The 15,388-nt window shown below is 38.5% G+C and overlaps 1 protein-coding gene across 1 annotated transcript in view; it reads right to left on the bottom strand.

The window, feature by feature from the left end:
• The window catches only part of LOC137184113 (CUB and sushi domain-containing protein 1-like), a 159,442-nt gene that overhangs the window by 35,135 nt on the left and 108,919 nt on the right, over window positions 1-15,388 (bottom strand). The window contains exons 41-49 of the mRNA XM_067591491.1: window positions 13,462-13,650; window positions 13,036-13,221; window positions 12,167-12,364; window positions 10,524-10,697; window positions 8,091-8,264; window positions 7,606-7,779; window positions 5,205-5,393; window positions 3,276-3,452; window positions 795-980 (exon numbers count right to left, since the gene is read on the bottom strand). Of these exons, the coding sequence (XP_067447592.1) occupies window positions 795-980; window positions 3,276-3,452; window positions 5,205-5,393; window positions 7,606-7,779; window positions 8,091-8,264; window positions 10,524-10,697; window positions 12,167-12,364; window positions 13,036-13,221; window positions 13,462-13,650 (1,647 nt within the window). The remainder of the gene's footprint in view (window positions 1-794; window positions 981-3,275; window positions 3,453-5,204; window positions 5,394-7,605; window positions 7,780-8,090; window positions 8,265-10,523; window positions 10,698-12,166; window positions 12,365-13,035; window positions 13,222-13,461; window positions 13,651-15,388) is intronic.

Below are 15,388 nucleotides of genomic sequence, written 5' to 3' on the forward strand. Positions count from 1 at the left end.
CAGTGTACAATGTATGTAATATGCTTTAAGCTAAGTTGCTTACTGTCACTAGCATGCCAAATAGTCGGATGCCACTGTATTCTCCAAAGAAGAGATTAGGCTGTTCAACTCTGGAGGCTGAGCTGATTTATTTTCACATAAATTTCTGAATAATTAAGTCCATATGCTGCCAATGCACAGTGGGTTTATACAAAATCTGCACTGCTTCGTTTTACAGCAGTGTTTATTTTTACAGCAATGTTAATAAAATCTGGGTTGGGACCCAAAGGTAACCTCAAATGAGACCAGGATAACTTGCTATCAAAATGTATGATGTTTTCTAAACAGACAGCTCAGCATGTTATGTTGTTAGATCCAAGTCTCTCGTATAAAGCAAGCACCATCATTTTACTATAAAACTTCCTTGATAAAGGGTGCATATAAATATAAATAAAATAATATAAATATAGCACCTCGCACAACAGCCTACAAATATCTATTTTAAATCATGACTGATCAATGAATTGGATATAAAGAAACAAGAAACAGCCTCAGAAACCACCCTGATGAAGGCAAGATAGCTGAAAACGTACGGTGAATAAAATATGGTGTACTGAAGCGGAGTTGTGTGACATATTTCAATTCTGATGGGATTAAAAATGTCTTGCCTGTGAAAAATAATGGCACTTTGTATGCTGTTTGAAGTGTGAGTTGCAGTATAGGTGTCTAATGACTATTGTTCCATCTTCCAGTAGAGTCACATTTTCAACACAGCCACATGAGTCCCATAAATGGTCGTTGTAACGCTTCCCCACCTTGACAGACAGGCTGCGTGCCGCTCCAGGAGCCATTGTGAAGGCAGGTCCTTTCAGCTGAGCCAATCAGACTATATCCCGCCTCGCAGCTGAATCGCAGCAGGCTCTTGGTTTTAAATTCTTCCCCTCCCAAACGGGCACCGTGGGGAGGGATCCCTGGGTCTCCACAGATTCCTGGACTTGCACCTAAAGCAATAGAAGAGACTTAAAGTTGATGTACCAGACACCAAGAGCCAGAGAAGAAAGACATACACACCATGGATGCAGTCCTGAACTGATGAGACTCAAACATGGAAACACACGTACATATGTGCACAGACAATCCAAATACAGCTAATGTGAAACAACAGCTGCATTCAACTGATGTCCATTAGTCTCGTAATAGTTTTTAGTGATTTTATGTAACAAAATGGTGAAACACAGGGTTAGGAAGTTGTCTCTCACAGAGTCACGATGCTAAAAATATACGCGCGCATTCAAGCTACAGGTCAACAACATCCACTAAAAAGCATTTGTGATGTTAGTCATCTCATTGCTGTTGCAGAAAATGCACAAATATTTTTGCTTACTCAGGCTTTCATATACAGTGACACACACACACACACACATACACACACACACGCACACATGCACACACTCACACACTCACACACACAGAGACACACAAACTTTGTAGAACTGTACTTTGAATTTAGGCTATACCAAATTGTTCTAGCATTAAAAGCACTGAGCGTGTCACAATTTTAGCAGCTTAAATTCCATCGGTAGGGATTTGTGAGTTTAACAGGGTACAGCTCCAAATGCAGCGTCTTGCATCTCAATGAGGTCTTCAGCTGCAGGATGGATTCTGCCCCTGCTGAGCATTCTGTTTTGAGGCCAGCAGAGTAAGCTTATTGCATTTCAGCTGTTGAGAGTCGATGCTGAGTTTGAAAATTATTAGTTTTAGTGTTGTGGGATCTGCGTAAGCCTACTGTAGAGCAGCACTTACGACCTGAGTAGTAGACCAAGACTCTTCCACGTTGTCCCCCCCCTGCCTGTTTCTTACACATGCAGCTCAAGCCAAGTTGCATACAAAATGCACTCAGTTTAGATAAATAACCCAAAGTCATCTCAATTTCTAAATCAAATGCTTTGAAATAATAGATATGCTATATTCAAGATCACTTGCACAGGGAATCTTGATCCATTATACAAACCATTATTTTATACTATGCACCAGCTAATAGCAAGCCAGTAACTGTACATTTGTATACTGCTAACTGTTGAAAAAGATGATGAAATTGGACAGACAGAAAATCATTTTCTGAGCAAAGAAGATAAATGTTAGATTAAGGGCAGAGCAGGGTCATGGAGTGAGTGAGGTAGTTAATTATAGTATCTTATAGCCAGAGATTTGAACAGTTTGCTACAATTTCTAACTGAAATAAAATGATTACTGGCCTGACATAAAATTAAATGTTTCTTCAAGTATGTTATGTTATGTATGAATGTAAATGTGTAAAGTAAAAAGTCTAGTCCTAGAACACATTCTCATTTTGGTGAGATGGTGCCACAGTAGTTTTAGACCTCAATGTCATTCTTCACTGTTGTGGAAGAATAATCTCCAGTATGTGTATGTATATGTTGGCTTAGTTGACAGTCTCGCACTGTCATCATTTGCATAAAGGGCATCATACCCACTGCTAAAATCAAAAGCAAATCCAAAGAAATAAGGGCTTGGAATTGCTATGAAATTCTGACATAGAAATACACAGGTAGGTTGTAAAGCTTCAATCATACTTCCCTGTCAGTTAGTTAGTACCTGTTATTGTCATAGTAGCATATTACGGGTCACAGGTGATATTATAGATTAATGTTATGCTGGAGCAATAACAATGAAGATATATTTATACTGACTGTCCTGTGTTATATAGCTCATTCTAATGGGAGTGGAAAAAAAGTTCTTCCATCAGATGGGATGATTCTATTTTTTGACAGCTGGACCCATTTTACTTCTTGCTCACTAACTAAACAAGTTTCATTCTTCTGTTCACTGAGGTTTTTATCGAGTTTTGTATGTCAGGAGTTTGTATTTATATCTTATTTATGTGGCGTGTTCTATGTACAACATATGTGATGGTAATTTTATTCTAGAATTTTTCTTCTATGGCTGGAGATGTACAGTAGCTCTGTGTGTTATGTGTGTTGTTTGTTGCAAACAGTTAAAAAAAAAAAGCATTTATCATAATTTTATGCATTTCCCCGTTGTCACTCTTGGCATGAATGCTGTTGATTTCAATGGCTGTGATTGCTAGGGGGATCCTGTGACCCAATATTGCTGTTGCTAAGCAGACAGCCAACATGTCTACTGTTTGTGACAGCTTGTATTAAAATGCATGATAATGTTCTGTAACTGAATAAATATCCAAGTTCTGCTGAGGTATTCTACCAGTTGAAAACCACAAGACATACATGCTGCTTTGTTCAACAGTGTGCCTTTACCAGTGCAGTATGGTGGCGCTCCACTCCAAGTGCCATCCTCCTGACAATGGCGACTAGTGTTGCCCACCAGCACCCCTCCAGGTAGACAGGAGTACTGCAGCACTGAACCGTACGTCCAACTGTGGGTCCCAGACACCACTGCATTAGGGGGTACACCAGGGTCACCGCAGGAAATAGCTACAGAGACAGTGAGAGATTGAAAGAGAGAGATGGGAGGATGGTGTTAGCGTTTGTGTGTGTGAGGGATTGTGTCCAACTATGGATTCCAAATACTACTGCATTAGGTGGTGCAGCTGGGTCATTGCAGGAGACAGCTAGAGGGAGAAGGTGACAGCAAAGGAGGGGGGGGGGGGATTAAGGTAAGTGTTTGTTGTTTTTGTGTCGATGTGTCAAAGTACACACAGGAAAAAGAGAAAGAGAGAGAGTCGGAGAGAGCTCTCTGAGCTACATCAAAAACTAATTCATTTTTAATTTACTGTCCAAATTAGATAAAGAAGATAAATATTATTTTAAAAAACTTGCTCTAATATTGGAAAACAAAATATGTCATGATATCTCTTTTTTGTAAATACAGTAAATGTCAGCAGTACATCACTCAAGACATTGCAATGTCCCGCAACGTGTTTTTAACATTTTAAATGAGATATTTATTTACAAATACAGTGATATGACACAGAAACTTACCTTTGCTTACCATTTTTATACCTTTTGTCAGTTAATAATATATTAGTATTGTACAAACAGAATCCATGCTGCTTTGCTGACATTGTATTTTAACAGTCATGTCAATGAGGCTTATTTTTGTTGAGTTTTAACAGAGAGGGGACTAACAACTTCTCTCAAATTAAATTTACTTTAGCTAGAAAACAAAAAGACGTCTCTCTCCCTCTTGTCTGTGCAGGAAACAAGTGGAAATCGTTGCACACAGTCAAAGCAACGGGCATCAGAGAAAAAAATCTTCTAGTTTTTACTCCAATTTTGGAAAAATCGACGTTTTACAGAGCACAGGTTTCTGGAGGACAAAGATATGAAACTGTTCTCGATTTTCTATTTCTACCAAATGACTGGTCCTCCGATATCTCCCCTTACCCCCAAATTGTATTATTCCATCCTCTCCTTGCCCCTCAGTCATCACCCCTCTCCCCCCAATTTTCCAATAAGACCTTGTTTCTCGAATGTAATGCTCGATGCACAGACACCAGCCTCTCACCAGTGTCTGCCCTCTTCCTCTCTGTCTGATTCCTCATTTCTGTTACTGCGGTCCTGTTTGCCTCTCTGTGTTTCTCTCCATCTCTGAATCAGCCATCTTCTCTCTATCGCTCTATAGTTTAATCTCTATGTTTCTATCAGCCATGGTAGCTCACTGACAAGAGCGCCTATTGCCATAAGAGACCTATGCACACCTTTTTTTTCCCCTAAAATGTGCGCACACACACACACACACACACACACACACACACACACACACACACACACACACACTTACAAACATGCTAAAACCTTTAAGCCTCTTTCTCTCATACTCTCGCCTTCCTTTTATTACTTCTCTCCTATTTTCTCCCTTGAACCTTCTCTTATTCTCTCAGTTTCTCATTTGCTCCTCATCTTGCTCCTCATCTTGCTCCTCATCTTTCTCCCACTGGCTCTTCAAGCCATTTCACTCCACAAATGGCTTTTCCTGACAAATATAAAGCAAAATAAATAGAAATCCACCTGCCTGCCTACTTGTGTACAACACGACAAACTTTTATGGCAGTATTACATTACAGTATACAAAAACGTGTAACTTGACCACAACGGGACAAATATTTTCATTATATGTCTTTGAATGACAATCTGTTGCCCTTTCCATCTCTGATTCTGTCTCGTATTTTTCTAAAATTCAAATAATTCTAAAGCAACTTGTATCACCTATTTGTCCATCCATACCTAGGCAGCGTGGGATTGGTCTGTCCCACCGTCCATCGTGCTGGCATGTGAGGAGTGCAGAGCCCAGCAGGTAGAAGCCTCGTTTACAGTGGATTGCCACAGTTATGCCATAGCTGAAGACTTCTGGGTAACGTAGGCCAGACTGGCGCACACCATTCTCCACATGACCGGGGTCTGAACAGTTTACCACTGAAGAAAAGAGCAGGTGACACTGTTAGAAACTATTCAAATAGTTATTAGACAGAAATCATTCTCCGCTTTGTTTAGGTGGAAATGTTTCATACATACGTTGGTACAATGGACAGAGGGTGTACTAAGATAAGAAGTACTGTATATATAAAACTACTGCTATTACTATTGAAGAGAGAAGAGAGAAAATGAGAGAAGAGAGGATAGAAGAGAATTTGAATTTAAAGGTTCCCTGTGGAGTTTTCTTGTAAACAAAATTACGTTTCCATTCAGTGTTAGCGAAACACGTTTCGTGTATCCTTGAGATCTAGTCAACATGTTGAATACATTTCTGTCCTCATAAAACAGCCTATTTTCCTTCAAAGTTTGAAACATGCATTGTTCACATCCATGTTTATTAGCGAACAGTCTTCTTTTTCCCTGCCTTTGCTAGCGCATTACTGTCATCTGTAGATTAGTGGAATAATGTGAAACAAATGGCAGGACGGAGTCACCCGTCTCAGTGTGTGTGCATGTATGAACCACTCATAAAAAATCTCCATAAGCAATGCTCCATAGAAAACCTTTAAAAAATCCCTTTATTTAACTACTCAATGGTGCTACTATTAAGCACAGGCAGATCTATCCCACTCAATAAAGACAAACACAAAATAAGAAACATCATCCATTACTGATCATAAGTACAAAACTAGATCATCCTCTCCCACTGAACACAACATTCCTCTCATGGCACATTTAAAGCTGAATATCTCTGTCCACTATCTGGTAACAGGCATATTCAACTCTTAGGTGAGCTGTCCTCATCCCTGCACTAGATCTGTAGAGCCAAAACCCTGAACTATTCTCTTTGCAGTGGTCCAAAGTAGAGGAGAGGAACCAGGATCTTCCTAAATTTGGAGTAGCTATTGTTTGTGGCACCACAGCAGCTAACATAACAATGTGAGCAGTAAAGTCAGCTCGCATGAATCAAGAACAAAATCAAATAAAAATCAAACCACCCTCAACATGGTGGAGCTGGAACTGTATAGAACAACCGGCAGAAAACACAACAGTGTTGGGTACTGTTAGGGTCCTTAACCGTGAATCACAGTGTTACAAATTTAGATTGTCACTCTGCCGGTCTTTTCTAAACTGCTCTTTTGTCATACCCTGCTCTGTTTTCAGGAGTTTGTCTTTATTCTCCCCTCTCCTCTGGTCCCTTCCATTCTGCTCTGCTCTCTGGGTGGATGCTTGTCCAATAAGAGTGCAGTTTTATTTTCCACATGTCACAAGGGAGGCTGACATTCACTCAAATTCAAGTCCATGGGGGACATGGATGTGTGTGTGTGTGTGTGTGTGAGTGTGTGTGTCTGGCACCCTATGGGAACAAGGAAAGTTTCAGTCTCATAATTGACAGCTGCTGCTGGGAGGGAGAGAGAGAGAGAGGGGGAGAGGGAGAAGAAACTGAAAGTGAGGGAAATGGAGAGGAGCAAGCAAGCGAGGATGAATCCCTTCAATGGAAAACCCATGTGAGCGACTACGCTGTATCGATCTGCTCTCATGACTGTGCAGAATGCCTGTTTGTGTGCGTGCTTTAGTATATCATAACTGTTACACTACCGGAGGTCTGGGGAGACTTGTAGGGTAACAACCACGCATGGTTAGCAGAGGAGAAGAATGTGTCTCTGGACATGTACCCAGCTGTGTGTGTGCGCATATGAATTGTGACACACACACACACACACACACACACACACAATCACGCTGATTGTGATGGAATATAGCTCAATGGTAAGTATGTGTTAATGCTACAATTATTCAGTTCTCAATTTTACAGTCTGTTGGCAGCAGATTTGACCAAAAATGTTCCAGTTGACATACTGTAGCTAGGAGCAAATCAGGCCAACAAATCCAGACTACATGTTGACCTTCTAAAATACATGGTTTAAATGAAAATCTAGGTTGTTTTTGCCATATGGGTCTAATTTTTCTAATTTTAGCCATTGTTAGAAATGGTTATAATAATATTTCACAAACTGCTAACATCTTCAAAGGTGGCAACATCATTCAAACAATTTAATCTATATCAAATTATTTTGAAATGAAAACCAAAGTGAAAGCACCATCTTGCTCGTAATTACTCTAATCTGAAGATTTGATTCAACCAGAGCCTTTACAGTGAAGTTCATAGGTATAAGTCTGTAACTCAAATGTTAATATATGTGTTTGTGACCTTTGCAGACAGGTAGGGGGCTGCTCCATTGTCCGTTGAGTCGACACTGAGCGCGTGCATTTCCACTGAGGATGTAACCTCTGTTACAGGTGAAGTTGACAACATCATTGAGGTTGAACTCGCTGCCATTGGTCCGTCCGTTGGCTGGGTTGCCGGGGTGACCACAAGTGATAGCTGAAGGAGCAGAGTGAGTAGAAAGAAGTATGATGAGAAATTTGAGGTTTGGGAAAAAGTATTATGGGCAGCTTTGTGGTATTTTCGACTTGATATTTTGTGATATTTTCAGTTTTTTGCTGGAACATATATACTTTAGATGCTGGAGAGTTAGTCATCGAAAGAACAATTTGAACAATTATATAATACAATTTATAGGGGGAAACCTTTTTAACTTTTCACATTATATAAAAGGGCAATAAATCATGATACAATACAAATGAACTACAACAGTTATTATATCATGTATGGTTATTATATCAAGTACTTACGGACACAGACAGGTGTTGTTCCAGACCACCGATGGTCTTGCTGGCAGATTCTAACTGATGTGCCGATTAGACGATATCCTAACATGCACTGGTACACCACTGTGTCACGGTAACTAGAGCCATCTCCACTAATGTGGCCATTGACTATAGGATCTGGAGAGTCACAGTGACCAGCTAGAAGGGACAAAATGATAGGAATTAATGCAGTATAATTAAATTCTAATCTTGGGCTTTAAAGTCATCAGTGCTGGATCAGTGTTCCAGAGGTTACGATCTTAAAACACCAACTATAGCTCACTGTCCCAACAGTTAGACTATCAAACAATCAACAAGAGCTGTTTCAAAACTAAAACTTCAAATATCAGTGCAGTGACGTCAGCAGTGCATTTGCCAATCAATGTTCAGAGACAGCTCAAAGACAGTAATTACAGATGCACTTGCTACATTTAAATGATTTCTCTGTGTTCTCTAAGTGGCCTCCAAGTACCACGTCCTTTCATGATTTCTTAAAACTTGGGGCACATAAATTGCAGGACACATCTTAAGAGCTTAGGTGTGGAGAACCACTGAATTGAATTCAATACAGTTTAAACTATTAAGAGACCAATCAATCCCTCCCTTCATGTTTCTGTGCCTTATGAAGTCAATGACCGAGGAACAGCACTTTTTGATGTGTTTGGCATTTAATACAGTTATTTTCTCAAATGATTTGATACACAATCTCGTATGACGATTAATACTGTAAAACAGGCATCTAGAACATTGATTATTTTGCAAAACTCATTGCAGATTTTAGCTGATGTAATGCAGATATTTCTACTACTTTTCTAATCACCATCCACTCATAATCATTATCCCAGATTTCCAATTTTATAGAACCACAATCCACCATATATAAAAGGTTATTTCATGAATACCAAAACTGTTGACAGCAGTAGATATGTTTGAGGGTTCTTCTGAAGCAAATTGTAATTTATTGTGTTATCAATATTTGTACTTCTTGAATACACAGAGGAGTGTGTAAAAATGTCACAGTTTAGACTGTAAAATAGCAAATTACAGCCTCTCCGAAACTGTGAGGAACAGATGATTTGCTTATTTTGAAGAGAAACATTTCTTCAATACATTATTGAATTCCATAAAATCAGATTATGGACATAAAAAGGATTGTGGAACGTAAACACAAGTGTCCCTGTGTGAAAATAACTAACCGTATAATCTAATCTAAATTGGAAACTATTGCAGATGTGCTATTTTAATATTTTATTTCGGTTTACGAACTTAAGATTTTTAAAATAGGTTTGGAGGGGGTGCACAAATACACTTCAAGGAAAAGGGCTTGATTACATTTACATATTACTACAATTTAAGTTGATTGACAATTAGAAGTGTTCATCACCTATAATAAACAACATAATGAAGGAGAAAAAAAAGCAATCCTAAGCCTATCTATATACAGTATGTGTGTGTGTGGTTGACAAATACAGTACTGCTACTGTAACTGGCATTTAAACCAATATGTATTTAAAATTGTGATTTAGTGACTTTAAAATCTTCTTACATCAACATTTAGGTTATTTTGCCAACCCTCGTTAGCATCAGAATCTGAGAATTGTAATGTGAAGGTGGACACGCCTTGATTTATACATTCATCGCATAAAATGTGTATCCTGCATGAGGCCTCTTACTCATGCATGTAACTCTAAGGCTGAATCACTGGAGTAGAGTGTGCATGTAAAATCAGGATTAATCATCTCTAGTCAGTGCTTACTGAGGGTCTAAATCAAGCTTTTAATGTATTAAGTAATAAAACGTCTCAGTAGTAGATAATTTGAGTTACTGAGGCATGTGCACAGTTTATCTTCCTTAATGCTTGTCTAATTTCCATGGACCTTACCTAGACACCTGTAGCAACCCCATGTAGTAATAAAGCTGATGTATAAAGTGCATGTTTTCATAAATCTGCATAAAAAAATTTCATGCTGTACAAAAACTCCTTGACATCCTACGCACATCTACACCATTTGTGCAAGATATAGTAATAGACCCGGCTTACAGTAAACAAATTACAGAAGATTTTTCATCTCATTTATAAGCATTTTAGATTTTGTACATATTCATTTTTGATTTGCCATTACACTGTGACATGTTCAGAGTCTGGTGTGCTATTATAGAAGACTGAAAATACAGGTGTCCCAACTGTGCTATACCAGACACTAATCAATTTATATTTTTTACAGAAATGTGAGAAATGTACAAAAAGAGAGAAGAGATCTTGAGAAAAATGGGTCTTTGATTGCATTGTGGTGACTGTCATCTGTTTTAATTAATTCATACCTGTTGGATTTCCTTTCATAATAGATTAGATTGTGCCAAAGTGGCATCGGATAGACCACAACACTATTTGCAATTTTCAAATTTGATTAGCCTTACCTAAACACCTGGTCTCTGCACCACTCCACAGCCCGTTAGCGCCACACTCTCTGACATGTGACCCCACCAGTGTGTAACCATGGTTACACATAAAGATTGCAGTTGCTCCAAATGTGGTCAACGTCCCCAGTTTGGTGCCAAAGGGTGGAGAGGGAAGTTCACCACAAGAGATGACTAAAAAATAAAATAAATATGATAAGATCATGTGATTACAGATTGACAATGGAAGTTAGATATTACATGACATTATGGGGCCAGTGATACTGTTATATTTTCACTGTTTTACTTGACTTGGTGGTCATTTTTGATAAAGAGGTAGCTGCAGATGAATAAAACCAAACAAGACTGTTGTTCCGAGTTTAAACACTGCAAATCTAGTTTCCCAGTACAATACCTGACTGTATTGAATTTGGGTCAGAAGATTTAATATCTTTTTTTCTTAATATCCTTAGAGACGCTGTTTTCAAACCACTGGCCAACTTGAAGAATAGACACTTCTGTTATGTTGCCAAATTCCTCAGAGCTGCTGCAGCGTTAGGTAGGTCAACTCAAATACTGGATCATGAAAAACATGAAGAAATAAATTGACAATGTAAAAAAAATTGAAAACCAATGGTCTAATGTAAGACAGATTTAAATTTTTAATCATTTTTAACAAAACTTTTCAAGTGTAAACATTCACTTTTTTAATGTCATACATATATTATGCAACACTAAGAAATTCTGTAGCCTATTGTCAAGTTTTCAAAGCCCCAATGTTCTCTTACAATTTCCCTTTATGAAATAAGCAGCAGAGGCACATTGCAGTGAAACACTCTATTTGAAAAAATAATCTTTCACTATTGCCCACATATACCCTGCCTTTACAAAGCACAGGCTGAATTTTGTTTAAAATAGTTAGTCCCAAGACAATGCACAGTTGTTAAGATCCTAAGGCGTTTGGAAACACATACTAACTTGTTTTAAAAAAAAGAAGTACTAGGGGGAATGGATAAACACACATACTCACAAAAATTGGCTCCCTCTCAAGCTGTCCCTGTCCTACAATCAAACCTACTAGACCCGTGGCAGGCAGTATTATACACGGCCATGCTTCAACTCAAACCAATTCAAAAGCACATGCTTTCTTGGCACAAAGGAAGCTAACTCTATCAGAGGAATAACTTTCTGACTTTCCAGTTGTTTTACTTATACCAGGGTGGGTATGTGCTGTTTTGATAACTCATTCATGACAGATTGTGGCAACAACTTCAATCCGGTATTATTCTTTTGATAGTCTTTGCATGCATATGTTCCCTTCTCCTGTGGCTACTTTATAAATCCTTTGGTTTATGTGGTTTCTCTTCCCCATTCATGAAAGTTGTTCATTTATTGTAGGCACCCCACATCATGGAATGGGGTAATAATTAGGTGTGCAGTGTAGAATACAAAGATGTATGAAATTTAAATTTAAAATGTGGGCATGTGTATTAACAGAAAGGGATGCAGGTTCATAAAATAAGTTGTATGTCATCCCCAATCACACAAAACTTAATATATATCAGTGGAATTCTCTAATCTATAAAAACAATAAAAAATATTGTTTTTTTGTACAGGATTGTCATGATGGTGTTCTATCTATGTCTATGTCTATCACTACTTACTTTTGCATGAAGCTGGGGCATCCGACCCCTCCCAAGTCCCGTTGGCAAGGCAACGAAGCGTCCGATGCCCTACCCCTAAATAGTACCCTGTTGAGCATTCCAGCATCACCATAGAACCAAACTCTCCCAGCCTACCAGAGAGCAGACGGTAGGTCATGTGATCTGATAAGGTGCTCTCAATGCTGGGGCAGTGGACCGCTGGAAAATAAAATGTTATCAAATTAAAATTAAATATAACATTCATTTTAAGTTTTCAAGAATACAAGCTCACAATTTTAACCCTATTTTCTGTACATAAACTATTTAATTAATTAAAATGTATTAAATGACCATATTTTATAACTAATAGATTTAAAATGAGTGAGTCATTAAAAGTCTGCCGTGAACGATGAATTTGTTTGAAATTGATTAGTTAATAAAATGCACATCGACATTTTGAAATGAACATAAGACATTTTTAATACATTTTTGAGTCTTTTGTATTACACACTGACAGTATGTGATGGTTAAATATGTACATTTACATTGCTATTGTTTGAAACACCGAAGTTCAGTAGACATTCTGGATAAAAACTTTATGTTTATGTCATATATACTCCATACTCTTTGAGTATTACTCTTGATGTTTAGAACAGTAATTTGACCACCCAAAAAAATCTCATGCTGTTCCTCAGTGGATTGTGTTTGTTCCATTGTCATAGAGATAACATAATAACTGTGTTAACTGGGCAAACTCCACTCCATCCAGGAAGACCACAAGATGTGGTAGAAAGCTCCAGAAAAGACTAGCAAATGAACCTTTAGTTGAGATTTTTTTTGTCATATTATACTCTTCACTGCCCTTAAAATCATAGTAAAACTATACTTACATAGACATCTGGGGGGTGAAGCAGCATTACTCCAGCTGCCATCCTCCAAACACACTGCTGTCAGTGGAAGACCAGGGTCAAGGTGGTAACCATGGTTACAGTGGTAGGTCACCTGGCTACCCACCGTATACTGGAAAGTATGGAAGCTGCCATTGCCCGGCGACTGAGGGATTCCACACGAGATAGCTGCCAATCACAAAGAGAGAAGTGTTGTCGGGGAACTCTTCTCAAAATGCTTCTTAACTTGTGCCAACTTGTCTTATTACTTTTATAGCTGACTTTTCAACACCTTTATAGTAATACTCCTTCATTCCTTGGAGCTATCCAGGACAACCACAAAGTTACACTGTTGACCACTTAACATGTGCATAAAAATCAACAAGAACAGACTGATGGAACAGAAAAAGAATGTGTTTATGATGCTACCTTGACAAAATGGTGGCGGTGTATCCCACTGGAAAAGCCCGTTGGAGTGGAGCCTGCAGGTGGCATTGCTTGAGCCTACTAGACGGTAACCACGGTTACAATAGAACTGAAGTCGGCTACCTGGACGGAGTCTGGTTCGGTTGACCACTCCCCCATTCACTGGGGGGTCATTAATGCTACAGTAGGCAGCTGGAGAGACAAAGAGAGACAGGTGTAGAAAAAGTGAAATAAGGTTTCTTAGTGTATTCTCAGTTTATTGCAAACTCTGCTAATAGTCTAATATCCGTATATTTTTATGGGTTAATTGACAATTGAAGCCTTGATACATGTTTTTTGGTAAAAAAAAAAAAAAAAAAAAAAGAAGAAGAAAAAAAGGCGAAGACATTACAGCACTAATGCTCCCATTAGCAGGCATTTTGCATATCATGTATGGCCCCTTTGGCATTACAGTTAGCAACAGTGTCAGTGAGTTTAATTAACGGCCCAGAAACCTGTGCCTTTGTAAATGAAGCAGTCCTTTTTTGTCTTATTGGAAGTGAAGATAAAAGCATGACTGTCAGAGCATGGAGAACAATCTAAACATCTGACAAAACACACCACAGTGGGCCACTTGGCTCTCCCTTTCCTGTCCGATGTGGTCATTGCTCCACCTTGGCTCTTCTCCCTTTTGGCTTCACATTGGTGGAATGACTTTCCCACTCCAGTCAGGACAACAGAGTCACTCTGTAATTTCTATTGTCATCTATAAACCGTCATCCTCTCCGGAATGAGTCATATGGCCTCTCTTTTGCTCACTCCATGTGTCTACAATCAATCTGTTGTCTCTGCACCACTAATTTTAGATCTTGTCTTCTCTCTTACATGATCATTCAATGGTCTTAGATATATTTTGTCAGGGCATGAAGACCTAGTCCTTCAATTCCTTCCTATTGAATGTTAATAATTGTAATAAAAAGACATGAACTCCTCTTGGATAAGATTTTATCTCAGGGACTCCATATCAGTTGCTGTTCAATACTCAATTGCACTGGCTAACTTATTGGGACCCTGGGGGTTTGAATTACTTCCCTTCCAGCCTGCAGAAAACATTGAAATGTGAATACCTACATAAAGAACGATCTTTAAAAGAAACATGTTGGGCTATTCATACCTATATTTAACTGTATTAAGATAGAGAGATAGACAGATGCAGTGTTTCATCAATCCCGGTGGGAAACGGGAGGAGAGAAGTGTTCCTGTCAAACAATATATTGTGAATGTTTGAATTGTGCAAATGTGTAGACAAGATAATCTGATATGTTCTGATGTTGTTTCTTTTCTGTGATGCGATATCACATGACCCGTCCAATGTGCCATACTGAAAAATGAAGAGTGATGGTTAGTGGTGCCTTTGTCTGTCAGCTGCAGGATAATGAATAGGATGAAGGCAAGAATGACATGCAGTTAATGTTAAATGCAGAGTAGCTGCAGCTGTCCAGCCTACAGTACACAAGGACATCTTGCAGTGCATTACTGTGCTTGATTACCATGATTACCTCCCCAAAAAACACAACACAAGACAGTATGAAATGAGATAATTTTGGATTTTAACCATTAACATAGTGTACTAGAGAAGTACAAGTTATTAACAATTTTAATGGACACCTGCCAGTCAGTCACAACCAACTAATTTCCACCGTCTTGATATATTCCACTATAAAATGCATACTAGTCATGCATGTCTATCTTTATAATTATACTGATACTATACTGCTTTCAGTCTTCTTTGTTCAAATATCTGTGACAGCTACCAGCAACGTCTCCCTGAGATACATACAGTACAATTTTATGTGGAAACATAATAGCATATTTTCTGCCAGATGTGAGAACAAAGCTATTTCTGATACTATTGTATAATATTAGTGATGCTATTGCCACAGCTGATAAC

The sequence above is a fragment of the Thunnus thynnus genome, chromosome 1 (genome assembly GCF_963924715.1).
Source record: "Thunnus thynnus chromosome 1, fThuThy2.1, whole genome shotgun sequence".
In the NCBI taxonomy this organism is placed as follows: Eukaryota; Metazoa; Chordata; class Actinopteri; order Scombriformes; family Scombridae; genus Thunnus; species Thunnus thynnus.